This window comes from Aedes albopictus, chromosome 2 (assembly GCF_035046485.1).
Source record: "Aedes albopictus strain Foshan chromosome 2, AalbF5, whole genome shotgun sequence".
NCBI lineage: Eukaryota > Metazoa > Arthropoda > Insecta > Diptera > Culicidae > Aedes > Aedes albopictus.
The window spans coordinates 232,381,840-232,401,025 of record NC_085137.1 but is presented as its reverse complement, the minus strand read 5'-3'; the positions used below and the strand labels follow the sequence as shown (position 1 = coordinate 232,401,025).

General features: G+C 43.2%; 2 protein-coding genes across 2 annotated transcripts in view; both read left to right on the top strand.

Annotated features, from left to right (window-relative positions):
* LOC109412379 (protein disks lost) overlaps window positions 1-19,186 on the top strand; it is an 842,465-nt gene that overhangs the window by 112,284 nt on the left and 710,995 nt on the right. The window lies entirely within an intron of this gene.
* On the top strand, window positions 8,931-12,178 carry LOC115257342 (uncharacterized). Its single transcript, XM_029856809.2, has one exon. The coding sequence runs from the start codon at window positions 10,206-10,208 to the stop codon at window positions 12,165-12,167; it is 1,962 nt and encodes a 653-aa protein (XP_029712669.2). The 5' UTR covers window positions 8,931-10,205; the 3' UTR covers window positions 12,168-12,178.

Genomic DNA, 19,186 nt, shown 5'->3' with positions numbered 1-19,186 from the left:
ATCACTAGAACAGAATCTTCTTTTTTGACTTAGCGTCGTATGTGTGCACTTCTACAGTTATTGCCTGATAGCTTTCTTTGCCGAAATTGACATCTTCCATTTATACTGATGTTTTCGCAGTGATGACCCAAGATCTCCCGACCCGAGAGAACGATATAGGGAAGCAAGAGTAGCCGAAAAACGAATCCACCACAAAAAGAAGTCCTTTAGAAAAATGTGATTACTCAGACGCAAGAGAGTATGGGACAGAATGATATGCGAATGTTTTACGAAACTATCAATGGCGTGCGGAGAAAAACCGCGTCTTCTCTCGTCATGTGAAGCGACCGTGATGGAAACTAGCTGACAGACAAAACAGGTGGAGAGAGCACCTTTAGGTATTGTTGAATGGACGCTGGAATAATGTCAAGACAGCCATTAAAGGACTGAAGAATGATACTTATGTACCTCGTCACCCACTTCATGCAACTACATTAGTGGTCTAATAATGCTTAGCGCGCTCGGCATAGTTCCATCATGCCGCTCAAAGTGTTGCCACAAATAATGCTTAGTTTGCGAAACCCGGTTATCTGGCTGGTGGGGCATGGGAGCCTAAGCTTCAACTGTTAATGCAATCAGAGACTACTCAGACCTCGACTCAGACTTAGACGTGGGCAATCAAATATATGAAGGGTTATCCAAAACGCTCTGGAGAATTCCCAAAGCGCATTCTCATAATGCTAGTAAGCCTAAGATGCCATTAACAGGAGGAAAATGACAAGATAATATAACATTACATGGTTTATGTAATGTAAACCAATACAACATAACAAAAGAGAACCATTCCAAAACCATTTAATTAAATGTATAACCAGTGGTGAAACTACAATTAAAAACAATATATTTACGGTACATTTTGTTGTTTGAAACCATACGTGTACCATACAATGTACGGTTTATTAAAACCCACGTATCAGTATTTATAACAATTCATTTACAATATAATGTATGGTTTTGCAAAAAAAATATATGGAGAAAAATATTTTTTTATATTGTTACGATACTTAACAACCCGTATAGTATATTGTAAAAATCTTATTTACAATTTACTGTATGGTGTTCTACATTACATTTTATTGTTTTTGTATTTTTATTTTTACAGTGGTTTCTATTGTAAAAATATGGTTTTAAATAGTACTGTTACAATACAACGTTCGGTTTTTCTACTGTATTTTTTAATCGGGTCGGGCCTACTACGGGCTCCAGAAGAAACTGCGGTCGAAAAGGATTCACCCACGCACCAAATGCACCATGTACAAAACGCTGATAAGACCGGTGATCCTCTACGGGCACGAGACATGGACCATGCTCGAGGAGGACCTGCAAGCACTCGAAGTTTTCGAGCGACGCGTGCTAAGAACGATCTTCGGCGGTGTGCAGGAGAACGGTGTGGGGCGGAGAAGGATGAACTACGAGCTCGCTGCACTTTACGGCGAACCCAGCATCCAGAAGGTGGCCAAAGCCGGAAGGATACGGTGGGCAGGGCATGTTGCAAGAATGCCGGACAACAACCCTGCAAAGCTGGTTTTTGCAACGGATTCGGTTGGCACAAGAAGGCGTGGAGCGCAGAGAGCACGATGGGCGGACCAGGTGGAGCGTGACTTGGCGAGCATTGGGCGTGACCGAGGATGGAGAGCGGCAGCCACAAACCGAGTATTGTGGCGTACTATTGTTGATTATGTCTTGTCTTAATGATGTGGAACAAATAAATGTATGTAATGTATGTATGCTGGACAGATCGTAATCAAGCACTGGAAGGAGCGATAACGAGTGTTAGTGCGCAAAGGAGCGGAACCATTGTCATGCGATTGCATATGCTCCTGAGCTTCGCAGACGATATCGACATCATCGGGATCAATACTCGAGCCGTGGAAGAGGCGTTCATACCTTTCAGGAGGGAGACTGTGAGAATTAACTGACGATTAACACCACAAAAACCAAGTACCGTAATCCGGGGTAACATTGATCAGAATTTTCGATCGTTCTTAAATCATTCTCTTGTTAAAGCAAACATTACATATTTTATATTTTTGAAGCAAGTACTGGCCCTCTGAGTATGTGTTAAGCTAATCGAAAAAGTATTGTAAAACTTTTAAACATGTTTAAATAGGCTTTTTAATCTAATTTTTGATTTTGGTGATTTGGGGTAACATTGATCACCTAAGTTAACAATGTTTGTTAGTGTTGAAAATACCCTTACTTATTAAATTCGGGGTCGCTGATTTCGAATATGTTGTCCAAATTCTTACAAATTATGTACTTTTTGAGTTATTTTAGGATTAAAATCCTACAAATTGCGGATAACGCCTAAAGATAGGCAATGGCTTAAGGAATTGATAGCCGACTTTTAATAAATCGTATATTTCATTGAAAAAGAGCTTTGCCAAGCATGAATGTTTGACAATGTATCTCATTGCGTTACGAAACACAGTTATGGAAAAATCGATTTATTTCAATGTTTATGAAATTCAATTTTCATTAATAGGTAAATGATAGCAGATTACGATATACCATTCGATAGCAGAAACTGATTCAATGTAAAATGCTTGTTTGAACATTTCATGGGGTCGGTCAAGCCGATCAATGTTACCCCGCTGATCAATGATACCCCGTTTTACGGTACATGATTGCTGGTGGTCAACGTCGGTCCAGTCGTTGTAAATTTATTGGTGACGAAGTGGTGCTAGGTGATACAAATTTTGAAGTTGTGAACGAACTTGTTTACCTTGCTACAATGATGTTACCCGCGAGGTGGAAATACGGACTGCGGCTGCGGAACGGGCATTTTTGGTCTACGAATCCAGCTAAAGTCCCGTAGGTTGCGAAGGCAAAACTCGCGTTAAACAAGACTTTGATTCTTCTGGTCGCTTTATGCGGCCATGCCCAACAAACAATTTTGCTGTGTAAGGTTCTATTACTTGGGTGAATCGTGGACGTTGACAAAAGTTGACCAGGAAGCCTTTGGAGTCTTCGAACGAAAAGAGTTGCGAACAATATTCGGCAGTAGACTAGAGGACGGTATGTGGCGGCTTCGCATGAACTGCATACGAACCAAGTACCAAGTATATGAAGAGAAGAATATAATGAAACGAATAAAACAAGGCATGCTGAGGTGGGATGGGTATGTAGCTCGTATGCCGGAGGACCGACGAGCTAAAACCATATTTAGCAGATAATCAGGAAGGGGTCGTCGGATTCGTGGAAGGCCGGTACAGTTCTCCAATGAATCTTTTAAGATATTCCAAGTTTTATGAAAGGATTAATTTAAAAAGTTCTCGAAGGGATTCCCGAATTAGACCTTTGAGTAATTTCCGATAAAATTTCCGTAACAATACTGGAAGAAATTTCTGAAGAAATCTGCAGAGGAAATCCAGGAAATATCCTTAAAAGAATTGATCCGCTATAAATTTTTAGAAGAATTCCTGAAGTCAACCACAGAATGAACACCGGAATCAACCATTGGAGAAATTTTCAAAGGAGTTCTTAGAGAATTTCTGAACGGATTTTTATTTGAAAAAAAAAATTAAAGTAATTCATGAATGAATCTTTGGAGGAATCCCCGAGAGACTTTTTGAAGGAAGTTCTGCAGGCATATTTGAAGAATATTCTGACAAAATTAGGGAGCAATTCCTCGGAAAATTCCTAGAACGAATTCTTGAATACTTGAGCTGAAAATTTCTTTAATAAGAACTTCTATTATATTGTTTTCTAACTTCTGTATAATACCTAGAAAAAAACCAAGATAATCCTTGGAGAAGTTTCGGGAAAAATTTTAGAAGGCATTACAGAAGTAATCCTTGCAGGAGTTCTTATTGAATGCTTGGAGGTAATCTTTCAAAATCTCTGAAGAAATTTCTGGAGCAACGCTTGGAGGGCATCCGAAATAAATCTTCAAAAGACTCCTCTAATGTATCTGAAGGAATTTCAGAAACAAAATTTGGAAGAGTTATTTAATTATTGAATAAAAAGTCTTGGAGAGATTCCTGAATCAGACCTTTGAATTTTGAAGCAATTCTGTAAGAAATCCTCGGATAAATTGTTGAATAAAACCGTAGAACAATTTCTAAAACAGTATTGGAAGGAATAACAGTAGTAACCATTGAAGAAATTCTTCTTGAATCCTTGGAGAAAATCCTTTAAAAATCATTGGAAAAATAAAATTCCTGGAGCAACTCTAGGAAAAATTCCTGAAGAAAAATTTAAAAAGTCCTATAATGCATATTTAAAGAAATTTCAGAAACAAAGCTTGGAAAAATTATTTAAAAAAAAAAATCTTGGAGGGATTCCTGATCCAGACCTTTAAGGAATTCCCGATAAAATGTCCGTAACAATCCTGGAAGGAATTTCCGAAGAAATCCTTGGAGGACATCCTGGAAAAGCTTACTTTAAGAAATCCCTGAAGAATTATGTGGAGCTTTTCCCGAAGGAGCTGCTGGAAGAGTTCTTAGCGGAATTCACGAAGAAATTCCTGAAATATTGCTTGGAGAAATACCTAAATGAATGAAATCTTGGAGGAATTCGCCGAAAAAGTTTTGAAGGAATCCTTGTAGAAATCAGTGAAGCAATCCCTGGTGGAATTGTTGGAAGAATCCTTGTAAGAAATCCTTAAGTGATCTTTGAGGAGAATCGCGAAATTATAAATGGAATAATGCGTGAAAAAAATCTTGATGGTGTTCCTAAAGGAGTCGTCCTTGAAGACATTTCTGAAGAAGACTGTGTAGGACTCTTCGAGGGAGTTCATGAAAAAGTCCTTCGCGAAAATGCTAAAGCAATCGTTGGAAGAATTTCTACTGAAATCTTTGGAGAAATTCCTGAAAGAGTACATGAGAAAATATCAAATGGAATTCTTGAAGGAATTCTGAAGTTTCTCAGAAGGGAGTTCCTGAAGGAATCCTTATAGAAATTCCTTTAGAAATTCTTAAAGAGATTTTCAAAAGAATCCAAATGATGAAGTCTACTGGAATCCTTGGAGAAATTTCTAAATGAATCATTTAAGGAAATTCTGTGGCAATTTTAGGAAAAACATTTCTAGAAATCCTTAGAAAAAGTCTCCCTTGGACCGAAGAAAGCTATCGTTAAATTTCTATGAGATTACTTGAAGAAATTTCCCCAAAAATCCTGAGATAAATTCCTGATAAAATTCATGCAGGTATTTCTGTGGGAATCCTTGACAGAATTCCGGAATAAATCCTAGGATTTTCCGCATACTTGGAAATGCCGAAGGTACCCTAGGTGGAATTCTTGAAGAATTTCCAGAAGATCTTCAAAGAAGTTTCCAAACGAATCCTTGCAGAATATTCTAAAACAATTATTTTGAGAAATTTCTGAATGGAATCCGTGCAGAAATCTTCGAATAAATTTTTGAGCAGATTCTCCTATAAATTCTTGAATGAATACTTGAAGCAATATTTCAAAGGATACATGAAGATATACTTAAAGTTTGCTCGAATAAACCGCTAAAGCAACCCTTGCTGAAATTTCTGATTATATTCCCGAAGGTATCGTTTCAAATCCACCTGAAGGAATCCTAGAAAGAATACGTTGGAATTCCTTTCAGAAATCCCTAATAGAATCTTTCGAAGGATGTGTGGCAAATTTCTGGAGAAATGTTGGGGAAATCAACTGGCAATCTTGAAATGAATTCCTGAATAAATTTTTGGAGAAACTCTTAAAGGGAAGATTTATTGAAGAAATTTATAAAGGAAGCCTTAATGGAATGGAGGAATTCCTGAAGGATTCCTTCTATAAGGACTCCTTTTTTAAGGATTTCGTAGATTATTCCTTAAGAAATCATTTGAATAATTGTTTAACAAATCATTATTGGTACATTCCTGAAAAATCTGTGGAGGAATTTTACAGAGAAATACTGAAAAAATCAATGACAATTTTTGCGGCGGAATTCGTTAAGCAACCCGTTGAGGAATTCCTGAAGGAATCTTTGAAAACAATCTGGAGGAATCGTTGAAGGATTTGCTTAAAGTACTTGAATCACTTCCTAAAAGAATCATAAGAACTTCCTGAAGGAATTCTTGAAGGATTTCCTGAAGAAATCTTTAGAAGCCTTCCTGAAAATTTCTGAAGGAATTCTTAAGGGAATTGCTGCAACAATATCTGAATGAACTCTAAGCGTATTTCCTAGAAGAACCATGAGGAAATCTCTTTCAGGACTCCTGGAAAAATACCTCAATGTTTGCCTAGAAGAGACTTTAGGATAGATCCCTCGAGGAACTTAAGGTGAAGTACTACAAGATATAAACTCCAGAAGCAATATCTGAAAAATGCACCACGGTCTTAGCTAATAAATGGACTGACACTGAGACAGTACACGTAACGGTGAAATTGCGTACCTAATTTTACACCATTTGAGAAGTTCAAGACTTTGGAACAACTTAATGTGGCATACTTTGGAGCTGTAGAGATGAACCTTGTAGGTGCTCTTAATTATAAAATAAAACAACTAAACAAATACGTATCAGCGCTACGTAGTAATGGAATGCGTATCATACTTTCCATCGATGACTAGTACATTTATTTTCATCATTCCATCATTGGGGGAATACTTAAAGGAAATTATTGGATATATTTTTTTTAAGAATCCATGTGGAAATTCCTGAAGGAATCCTTGCAGGAACTCCTGAAAATGTATTTAAAAAAACACCTGAAGGAATTGTAGAAGAAATATCTGTAGAAATCCTTAGAGAAAATCTTCCATAAGTTTTGGAGAATTTTCTGAAGGAGTCTAAAGTGATTATATTATATTACTTGGAGGAATTCCCGCAATATCCCTTATGAAATGCGGGAATTCATGTTAGAATTCTTGACAGAATTCTTTGATAAACTGCCGGTGGTATTCTTGAACAATTTCCAGAAAATCTTCGAAGAAATTCCCAAACGAATCCTAGCAGAATATTCTGCAACAATTGAGACATTTCTAAAGGAATCCGTGGAATTTTTTGAAGAAAGGCATTCCTGTATAAATTCTTCATTGAATACTTGAAGAAATATTTTAAACGATGCATGATCTGTAGGTTGGCACGAGGGGCACGTTCTCCTCCATTTGGGAAATTTGTGCCATGGATGCATGATGCCAGATAATCTTAAAGTTTCCTCGAATAAATCGCTAAAGCAACACATGATGAAATTTCTGTGGATATTCCTGAAGGTATAGTTTGAAATACACCTGAAGGAATCCTTGGAGGAACTTTTCAAGAATTCCTTGGAGGAATTCCCGATCTCTGGAAGATTTATCAGCGTAGCAAACCAATTGGCAGGTTTTGGTCAAAGCCTTACACCGGTTGCTTCACCTGGCTTTTCGCATGACATCTTCAAATGCAAGACAAGACAGTTCACCACTCTGTAGAAGTCCCTTTGGGATTCATACCAACGCAAAGTATGTGTCCGCATGCAATCTTTACGAAGAAACTTTGCATACTTTCGTCAAACTAACCAAGCTACAAACTGTGTCATACAATACTGAACAGCCCCCACACATTGTAATCCTTTTGACGCGTTGAATCACCATGAAAGCCCTTATGAGCGGTTAAGCACGGATTCAGTCAGCGAGCCATCAAATGTCTGTAAATCCATTCAACTGAATTAAAATTCCTCCCTCATACCCGGTCGTATAGGCTCGGCTCGGTTTGTGGCCGTGTGTTCCGTCCCTAATTCCTGTCTCAGCGTGCCTCGTGCCCGGTTTGCTCTAATTAACATAATATCCGGCCCATTTATCCACCAGAATTAAAAGAGCAGGTGTGGCACGCCAGCAATCGGCACCCGTCCGTCACACACACACATTCTGCCAAGCCGGCGGCGCGAGGTCGTGTAATCGTTTTGCCATGCGTGCCCAAACAAACCGTCCGTCGAGTCGTCGTTGTAGTAGGACTCGGAGGTTAACTGAACGAACGAAAAAAAAACTGCCTCATGGTGGAAGGCTGCATTTCCCGATTCAATCCCGGACCACGCAATGAGTCACGCAACTTTGTTGGAAAGTTTTCGCCACGGTTGTCCGACGTAGTTGATTGGAATCCCGACTAGGATGGGACAAGGAAAGTTCAAAATTATTCGTCAGATGCAGTCGGGGTAGTTTGCCTGCAGTTGCTTAGCAGTTACGTAGGAATATTGGTGAGCTTGTTTTATACTGTTTTACTCGGAGGTTTTCAAACAATTCTATATCAGATATAATTGAGGATTGACTAACAATGTTTCAAACAATCATGCTAAATTAAACATAAAAAATATGTTTTTAGATGACGTTTTTGATATAACTCTCATACATCTTCCCAATCGGAATGGGATGATGTAAGTTAAAACGGAAGAACATGAAAAACGCAAAAAAAATCTCTGCTCGGTGGCAGCTGTCTGCTCAAGTGGAATAAGGACGATTCAGAACGAGCAGCACTAGAGAACTGCGTGGCCTGACCTGGTACGCATGTGGCGAGTAGGGACGGACGGGACGGACGGACAGTAAGCAACCCCCAACCGCAACAGTCAGTATAGTCAGAGTGGGGGCACCGGAAATGGAACTTAAATCAAGTGAAAGGAGAACACGTACGTGCTTCGTTTGTTACTGGCGAAGGCAGCGTGCTACGTCAGCAACTTATCAATTTGTTGTGTGGTTTGGAAAGCTTTCGTTCTCATTATTATGGTTGGAATTTACATGAATAAATAGAATGTTATGCCTGTTCATTTATCATTGCAAAAAGCAATAAGACATGAAAAACATACACGTGTTCCAGAAACGGAACATTATTCTATCGAGCCTCTAAAACTCCCTGAGGGGCCGTTCATAAACCACGTAGACTTTTTGGTGGGAGGGGGGGGGTTCTGGCCAAAGTCTACGCTCCATACAAATTTCAAACTTTTTGTATGGACAAAAGTCTACGAGGTATTACGATACCTTTTCGGCCGTACGCAAGATCGCCTTAATTTGGCTGAAACGCACGAGAGGCAACCCTGCGCTCGAAAGCACAGATTCGAAAATCTCACACCTGGCAACACCAATACTCCCAATCCAGCGCTCTCACGATCGAGCGATCGAACAAAGCGATCCGCTGAAGGTAGAAAACCCGCCATTCGATTGCTGCTGTCCTCCCAAGTAGTCGCCGCATTGTTTAATACCGGCAAAAGTGCAGTTCTGTTTAACACCATTCGGCGACAAAAGATCCATTATAGGCCTAAGTGGTAATTTCGGATGTCGGTGAGCCATTGTGGAATCCACGGAAGACCCGGCTGTCCCGATAACCAGAGGTCATTAGAGCTACGAGAGCAAGTCGCCATTGCCACTGCGCCACACTTTATCTAGTGCAGAAACTCGGCTACGACGGAGACAGCAGCAACGATTGAAGGCAACGATCGTAGAAATCGCCACCTCGCACCTCGCCACGATCAGCCAAGAAAGCACCCACAAAAGGCTCTCTACGGAGGGCCTTTTATATCGATCGTCACACCCTCACGTCACATCACGCTGAAGATTGCATCGTTCGCCGTCCACTGATCTCTCTCGGACGAGCACAGTGCAGCGTAATCGTTCGACGAAGCGGGGAATGCTGTTACCGCCGTACCAACTTGGTCGCCCTCGTCGTCGTCAAACCAACCTAACGCCGTTGTCCACAGCAGAGTGTGATAGGCCTCACGCGCAGCCGGGATTGTAGCCGACACGGAGTTACTGGCTGACAACGGCCAAAAGCGTGAGTGATCGTAAGGAGATTGGTGCCTGTCAGCGGGCAAATGAAGCAAGGAGATAGATTGCCAACCGGTGATCTGAAAGCGTATCATCGCTAGCTAAAGCGCTCGAATTGCGCGTTCTGAATACCGTCGTCCATCCATCGCATCGAAACGGGGCCCCATGAACGAATCGTCATCGGTACGGACCGATGAACACCGGCAGCATCCGATCGAGGGACATGAGGTAGGGTAGTCATAAGGCCTGATGCGTAGAATATAATATTTTGAAAATGAAGCATTTTGAGAGTTGCTAATTTATCGATCAGCCCTGATCATCTTTTTATGCGAGTGGAGTCTTTTTGGGTTTCTTTCCGATATTCTTGCATTTTCGGTAATGTTGGCGCCCAACTTAAAAACCCACTTGTTTTTCTATCGAATTCCGCTGTCAAAACGTGATTCGTCTCGGTAAGTGAGTTGAGTGAGAAGTGAGTTAAGTGACGTGCATGTGTAATATGGAAGTGCAATACCTATTGGAGGAGGAGCTGGAGTTTGAGCTGAAATTGAGAGGAGTGAAGAACCCATCGAATCTACAACATGAGGAGCAGATCACGCAACTGCAACAATTAATTGAAAAGGAGATCAAAAACCAGAATGCCCCATCAACAGCATCGCACATCATCTCCGATGTGGACCACATATACCAGTGCCAAGCAAAACTCAATCCGCTATTCAAGGCTATCGAGCAAGCATTGCGTCAAGGTACGGTGGAAGAAATCAAGATGAACCGATCCAGGTTGAATCACTACCGATGGAGACTCAGCTTGATCACTGACTCCCTAATCACAGCAAACGCAAACAAGTCCATCGCCAGAATTGAATCTTACCTAATCAGGGCAGATGAGATTCTAAGACGAAACACCCCAGGCGACAAGGATATTCTCCCATCGGACCTACGAGAGCTCAACCGTATAAAGAATAACGAAACAACGGAGTCAGAGGTACACGAAGGTGCAACAGCCTCCGTAGAGAACGGAGAGCCTCATAATCTGCAGCTACAGATACAAGAGACTCAAGCACAACTGGCAAGGCAGCAGGAGCAATTGGACCGCATCATCAACATGCTATCAACTGCCAATGTAGCAGGTTCGCCAAAATCAGCACGTTCGACCCCACAATCAACGGGAGCAGTTCATCGGCAGTTTCCCAGAAACACGTCCTCACCCGAGCACCAGAGAACACGACCGCCTGCTCCCAACGTCATGCCAAATATGGATAACCAACAGGGCTTCGTAGATCAAGGAATGCCGCCAAATCTGGTCAATGAGATGTTCCGCTTCTTCGTCAATCAAAACTCCCAGAACAGAGGACAACCCGCGTCACCGAATCAAAACCAGTTCACACAAAGATGTTCTCAGCCGGTACACAAATGGCCATTCCAGTATTCCGGCTCAGCGAACACCATTCAGCTTGGAGAATTTCTTAGTCAGGTCCATACGTATGCCGACACCGAAGGAGTCGACGAAAGGACGCTCGTACGGTCTATAAAACATCTTTTGAAGGGCCGTGCCTTGCAATGGTACAGCAGAACGTATCAATCCTTCCGAACATGGAATGACTTCAAAACACTGATCAAACGGGAGTTCCTTCCACCCAACTATTCCGAAATCATCAAGCAAGACCTATATCTTCGCTTCCAGGGTCCTACCGAGACATTCTCGAACTTCTATAGGGACTTATTGGCAGTTTTCGAGATTGTGGAGCCTCCAATGCTGGAAACGGAAAAGTTGTTCATTTTGAAATCGCATCTCAACACGGACTTCATCCCAATCGCCACAGCCTCCCGAGCCGAAACAGTAGAGGACCTGGTCACCGTATGTAGAGACTTCGAAGTTTCTCGATCATACTCCATGCGTAATCGGAGCAGTACGGGTGCACGACCAACTTCAACAAAAAACGAAAACTTCCAACAACCGCGATCTTCGTACCCATCTCTTGGACAGCCTCAACCCAACATTCGAACTAATTTTGGACGTCAACAAGTCAACTTGGTATCCGAAGATATTCCCCCTCAAACAGGAGATTTTATTCCGACCAGCGTACAACGAGAAATAGACCATCTAGAGCTTGCACTCCACGAACAGGATCCAGCCAACTCAGTAGAAGAAGTGAATGCTTTGCAATCTCAAACAAACTGGAACAGACCCGTCTCAGGCAGGACTCAAACAAACAACATTTCCAACAACCAAGGCAACCAGTCGAACCCGGTAGCCTGCTGGCAATGTGAAATGCCGGGACACACATATCCCAACTGCCCCAATCCGAAAACATTCTTATTTTGTTTCACATGTGGCAAAAAAGGATGCACGACACGTAGCTGCGACAGTTGCGTATCCAGGTGGAGACAACTCACGTCCGAAATCACCAGAATGCCATCGGGAAACGCCGGCCGGGAGTCTTCTCGGTAGAAGGCGAGAATTCCTCCCAAACAAAACAGATTCCTTCCGTGAGCAGTATCCCAGAATTCCGGAAAATAGAAAGCATTATCATAGACCCAACAAATTCGGACAACCGTCCGTATGCAGAAATTTCGGTGTTGAATACAAAACTTCGTGGACTTTTGGACAGCGGCGCAACATGCAGTTTAGTAGGAGGCGACCACACGCGTTTGGCGGATAAATTGGGATTAGTGAAGTATCCAGTGAAAGGAGAAATTCGAACAGCGGATAATTCGCCCCATAACATATCCTTCTTTGCACACGTGCCTATAGCATACAACGGCAAGATTCGCACTCTTCCAATATTGTTCTTAGAATCTATGCCAACAGTATTAATCCTTGGCATGGATTTCTGGAATCGTTTTGGAGTAAAGGCCACGGTTTGTGGAATCTCTGTGACGTCGGATACAAATTCAACGATGCTGGCCAAGTTAACGGACTACCAGAAGCAACAGCTACAACAGACGATTCAGCGATTTCCTACTTCATCAAACACAGGTCGACTGGGCCGTACGAATATCTACTGCCACAAGATCGACACAGGAAATGCGTTACCTTTTAAACAGAAATACTATCCCATGTCGAAGTTCGTTTTAGATGATCTCAACAAGGAGGTGGATCGTATGCTACGAATGGACGTCATCGAGGAGGCGATCTATTGTCCCTGGAACAATGCCACGGTAGCAGTAAAAAAGAAAGACGGATCGATGCGACTATGCCTCGATGCGCGAAAATTAAATGCAACCATCGTGCAGGAAGCCTATCCAATCCCACACATCGCGTCGATCATGAATAACCTAAGCGGTTCCAAGTTCCTGTCATCGATTGATCTAGAGGCCGCATTCTGGCAAATACCGTTGGATCAGCAGTCCAGACCAAAGACGGCCTTTACAATTCCCCAGCGGGGACATTTTCAATTTAAAGTTGTTCCCTTTGGTCTATCGACCGCAAGCCAAGCTTTGTCGAGGGTGATGAACCATTTGTTCATGGATTTGGAGCCAAAAGTATTTGTCTACTTGGACGACCTAATTCTGGCCACAGACACTTTCGAAGAACACCTTAAACTGCTGGAGGAAATTGCTCGCAGATTGAACACCGCAAGGCTAACGATAAATGCGGAGAAATCCGTTTTCTGCCGCCGCAGCCTGGACTATCTCGGCTACGTTCTGGATGACATGGGTTGGCACGTAGACGAGACAAAAGTAGAAGCCATAAGCAAGTTTCCCACGCCCTCGTCAAAAAAGGAGGTGCAACGTTTCGTTGGCATGTGCGGCTGGTACAGACGTTTTATCCAAGATTTCTCCAAGACAGCGGTTCCGCTAACTGAACTAACGAAAGCTAAGATGAAATTCAAATGGACCCAGGATTGTGAGAAGGCATTCCAAACGCTGAAAGGACAACTAATTTCTGCACCAGTACTTCGAACACCAGACTACTCTAAACCTTTCGCCATAGCCTGTGATGCCAGTGACGTAGCTATCGGTGCCGTTCTAACTCAGGGGACAGAGGAAACGGAACATGTCATATGCTACTTCTCCCAAAAACTTACATCGGCCGAACGGAAGTACTCTGTTACCCAGAGAGAGTGTTTGGCAGTCATACGCGCGATAGAAAAGTTTCGGGGATACATAGAAGGGACACACTTTACCGTCTACTGCGACCATTCGAGTTTGACGTACCTGAAAACCATGAAGAACCCGACGCCATTGCTCGCCAGGTGGATATTGAGGCTGAATGCATATTCATTCGACATTAAGTATCGGAAGGGAAGTGCGAATGTAGTTCCCGATTGTCTAAGCCGGATTGAAACGGTCTGCAGTCTTTCCTCGACCACACCAATATCCATGGATCCGTGGTTTGATCAATTGTGCAAGAATGTGCTAGCAGATGCAGACAAGTATCCCGACTTTCGGATCATAGGAAACACGTTATACAAGAACTGCGTAGTAACAGAGGAAACAGGCGGAAGAACTCATCGTTGGAAAAGAGTTGTTCCGGCATCAGAGAGAAGGGATATTATGCATCGCTTCCACGACATTCCCACCGCCGCGCACTTGGGAAACGAACGTACTCACCAACGGATTCAACGGGAACATTATTGGCCAAAAATGGCAATCGACATAAAGAAATACGTCCAATCCTGCAAAGTTTGTAAGGCCAGCAAAGCATCAAACACCACACTCATGCCGACCATGGGCAGCACTAAGCCAGCGAAGTTGCCATGGGAACTGATCTCCATCGATTGGGTTGGACCGATGACTAGATCTAAGAAAGGCAACACTGTGCTACTTGTCATCGTCGATTGGGTTACCAAATTTGTGATTGCTGAGCCTTTTCGCGCTGCCAACGCCCAACAAATGGTACTGTTCTTGGAGAACTACGTATTCTTGAAATTCTCCACTCCGAGGATTATTGTTTCCGATTCAGGCTCTCAGTTTATCTCCCAAATATTCCAGTCACTGCTAAAACGTTATAATATCATTCACATGAAAACTGCCTTCTATACGCCGATGTGTAATGCAGCGGAGCGGACAAATCGGACACTTATCACGTGTATCCGATCTCTACTGGACGGAGATCAGAGAGACTGGGATCAACACCTTCAGCAAGCCGTATGTGCGATTAACACAACTAAACATGACACGTTAGGTTGCAGTCCGTACTTCTGCAACTTTGGCCGAGATCACATCATCTTCACCGACGCTTATCCAGTAGCCAACATGAACTCAAGCCAGGATGCCAGACAAGCACAGGAAGCTCGCTGGAGGACAATCCGGAACATCCATCAGTTCGTCATAACACGGATCAATTCAGCGCATGAGAACAGCAGGAAACGGTATAATCTTCGGGCAAGGAACAGGAGCTTCGCTGTAGGAGACATTGTCTGGCGGCGTTCCTTCGAACAGTCATCAGCCGCGGATCACCGAACTAAGAAGTTGGGACCTAAATTCCATCCATGTATCGTTCGTCAACAACAAGGCTGCAACAACTATCTACTTGAAGATATCAAGACTTCGAAAACTGGAATCTACCACGCAAAGGACATAAAACCTGACTAAGAAATCTGTTATCCAGCTATGTACGCAGCAACCCAGCAGCTGTAGACTATGAGCAATACGCCGAAGAAACACTATTACGGGATTGACTAGAGGACCAAAAACATGCCACGAAACCTCGTCATCCAGTAACTGGACTGCGAAACACCACCAAGAGCTTCGAACCAAGGAATATCGTGAATGGACCTGAATGCCGTTAACAACCTGAATCCGAATCATCAAGCACATCCGTCACGCCGCTTCGCAACCAACCAACCAAGGACAAATTCACTTTAACTGGAGCACGAGAACATCCGCTGAAGCTTCAGACCAAAGAACTATCATGTCACGCATAACTCAAGGCATGATCGCCAGAAGAAACTCACTCACTTATTACCGTCAACTCCTCGCAAATTTTGAATCACGTCAAACGATTCAAAACTATTATAGCACTACTCATATAAATGCAACTAGAACTAGCGCACTCGAAATAAGCGCATTCGAAAACGCGCTCTCGAATCATACGCATGGACTTATATAAGGCCAATCCTAAGACTACCCACCCAACGTATTATCTACGCCATAATCCGCCCAATACTCAGGCGATAGAGGCAAACTAGATATAAGCTAGCAATAAGATCATTTTCTCCGTAGTGGTTACTATGGTTCCGTAATACGTCTTGCAATATCTGTCACCAAATGCGGTGTAGGCAAGCAGACCCTCTTGAGTATGTTTTAGATTCCTTATGTTACCTACAAACCAAAAACTGTCTTCGTGGTCCAATGCTGGAATTGTTTGTCGAAACAGTAATACTTAGGATAAGAAATAAGCCTCTATCGACCATAAGTATACCATCAAAACGGAAAAGGAGAAGCTTGAGCAATCATAACGAAATTTTCGAGAACCTAGTTCTCGAAAATTTCGTTTCGTGTATCGTGGAGTTGTATTACGATACCTTTTCGGCCGTACGCAAGATCGCCTTAATTTGGCTGAAACGCACGAGAGGCAACCCTGCGCTCGAAAGCACAGATTCGAAAATCTCACACCTGGCAACACCAATACTCCCAATCCAGCGCTCTCACGATCGAGCGATCGAACAAAGCGATCCGCTGAAGGTAGAAAACCCGCCATTCGATTGCTGCTGTCCTCCCAAGTAGTCGCCGCATTGTTTAATACCGGCAAAAGTGCAGTTCTGTTTAACACCATTCGGCGACAAAAGATCCATTATAGGCCTAAGTGGTAATTTCGGATGTCGGTGAGCCATTGTGGAATCCACGGAAGACCCGGCTGTCCCGATAACCAGAGGTCATTAGAGCTACGAGAGCAAGTCGCCATTGCCACTGCGCCACACTTTATCTAGTGCAGAAACTCGGCTACGACGGAGACAGCAGCAACGATTGAAGGCAACGATCGTAGAAATCGCCACCTCGCACCTCGCCACGATCAGCCAAGAAAGCACCCACAAAAGGCTCTCTACGGAGGGCCTTTTATATCGATCGTCACACCCTCACGTCACATCACGCTGAAGATTGCATCGTTCGCCGTCCACTGATCTCTCTCGGACGAGCACAGTGCAGCGTAATCGTTCGACGAAGCGGGGAATGCTGTTACCGCCGTACCAACTTGGTCGCCCTCGTCGTCGTCAAACCAACCTAACGCCGTTGTCCACAGCAGAGTGTGATAGGCCTCACGCGCAGCCGGGATTGTAGCCGACACGGAGTTACTGGCTGACAACGGCCAAAAGCGTGAGTGATCGTAAGGAGATTGGTGCCTGTCAGCGGGCAAATGAAGCAAGGAGATAGATTGCCAACCGGTGATCTGAAAGCGTATCATCGCTAGCTAAAGCGCTCGAATTGCGCGTTCTGAATACCGTCGTCCATCCATCGCATCGAAACGGGGCCCCATGAACGAATCGTCATCGGTACGGACCGATGAACACCGGCAGCATCCGATCGAGGGACATGAGGTAGGGTAGTCATAAGGCCTGATGCGTAGAATATAATATTTTGAAAATGAAGCATTTTGAGAGTTGCTAATTTATCGATCAGCCCTGATCATCTTTTTATGCGAGTGGAGTCTTTTTGGGTTTCTTTCCGATATTCTTGCATTTTCGGTAATAGAGGGGGGAGGGGGGGTCTGAGATGGCCAAATTTTGGTCTACGTGGTTTATGAACAGCCCCTGATATACTATTTTGTCCCCCTTGAAAACTCAATCTCTCCCCTAACTAAGCCCCCTTTGTCCCCCATAAACAATCTTAGAGGCACCCTTGTGCCTTCACTGGAACTCTTCTTATCCACTTCCTACTTAAACCATCTTTTGATCTACCCTTAAGTCTAGAACCTACTGTGAACGGGCAGCAGGGACAGGAGTCCAGGGGCTTGACGAATCCCCCATTCTGCGAGTCAGGTGGGAGCATAGGATTCTTTTCTAAGCGTACCATATCTGCACACCAGTGAGGACTTACCACTTTTGGCACCGGGACCGTGCACCGGGGCATACGGATTGCTCAAGCGGAGTAAGCCTAGGCGTGGCGGGGATCCAACAGTGGACTATGCTGGGCTTCTTCAGAAATTCCACACATCCGGAAGCAACTCTGTACAAGTGACATGGCACCGCTTCCAAAGTGTTACAGCCAAGCTAGGGGTGCCTCGGGCACATCAAGAACGACGCCAGTAAGCTCCTGATTATGGTATACTAGTTGTTACCGCAGTCCAAGGAAAGAAGTCGTCGATTCTTCAGCGAACAGTTTATTGACGAGTTGCTTTTAAGCTAAACCAATAAAGTTCATTTAGCCAAGTACTTATCATGAAATCGGTGTTTTGTGCTTACAATTTCGGCAACTTATAGTGACCAAACTTTCCTTTGGGATTTAAGCGATAAACTACTGCACTGTAATCTAAATTAACAAATAAATTAGATCTAACGAATTCAATTGCGAGGCAAAATAACTTACATTTAACTAGATCGAACCAAGGTTACTTTTGATCTATCAGTTCTTCGACCTCAGTACTAGACCTGTGCGCCGACTTTATTTTGCTCGGCGGCGGCGTGAGGGCCATTTTTGGCCGGCGGCGGCGGCGTCATCGGCGTCACGCCGGTGGCAGCTTTCGGCGGCGGCGGCGGCGGCGTGAATCGGCGTGACCAAAATTTGACCATAATTTCAACATTGGCGAAACGAAGAAGTTGTCTTTACGCTGTAGAATTTGTAGTCCAGTCTTTGCTTTTTCATAACCATTGATGACATTGTTGTAGTTATTATGCCAATACACAGGATGAAGTATTTGACCAAAAAGAAACCAATGCTCAAACATCTTGTTTGACTCGATCGAATTTTCATTAGTGTCAAACAGATGTTTTTTCTTCAGTTTATTTGTCAAATGACCCTGTGTACTTATAATCTTACGTTTGAATGAACACCTTTTTATTCCTGTTCGGTTTCATCACTACTGTGGCCACTGGCCAGTAATAAGACCTATATCCGTATCCGTATTAGTGCATGTTGCATTTCTCCATTGCAAATTAAGATTTTGCTGCAGTTTTCGTTTTGTTTTCCTAGAACATTAGATTTCCGGGAATAATCTCCGAAATAATTCCAGAAGGAGCCTGGAGGAATCAATGAAGAAACTTCTGGAATAATCCCTGCAAGAACTGCTGTATGAAACCCTTAAGGAACTTCTGCTGGAATCAGTTATGAGTAGTTCAAGAATTTACCTTAGAGAGATCCCTGGGAAAATTATGAAGAATTCCCGAAGAGGATTCCCCAACAGAATTCCAGCAGAATTCCCCGGATGAATTTCAGAAGGAATCACCAATGGATTTTCAGGAGTAATCCCGGAAGGAGTTCCAGGAGGAATACTTGTTGGAATTCCATGAGGGAGCCCTGAAAGAATTCCAAATGAAATTCCCGCAGAATTTGCACAAGGTAATCCCAAAAGAATTCCAGCACGAGTTC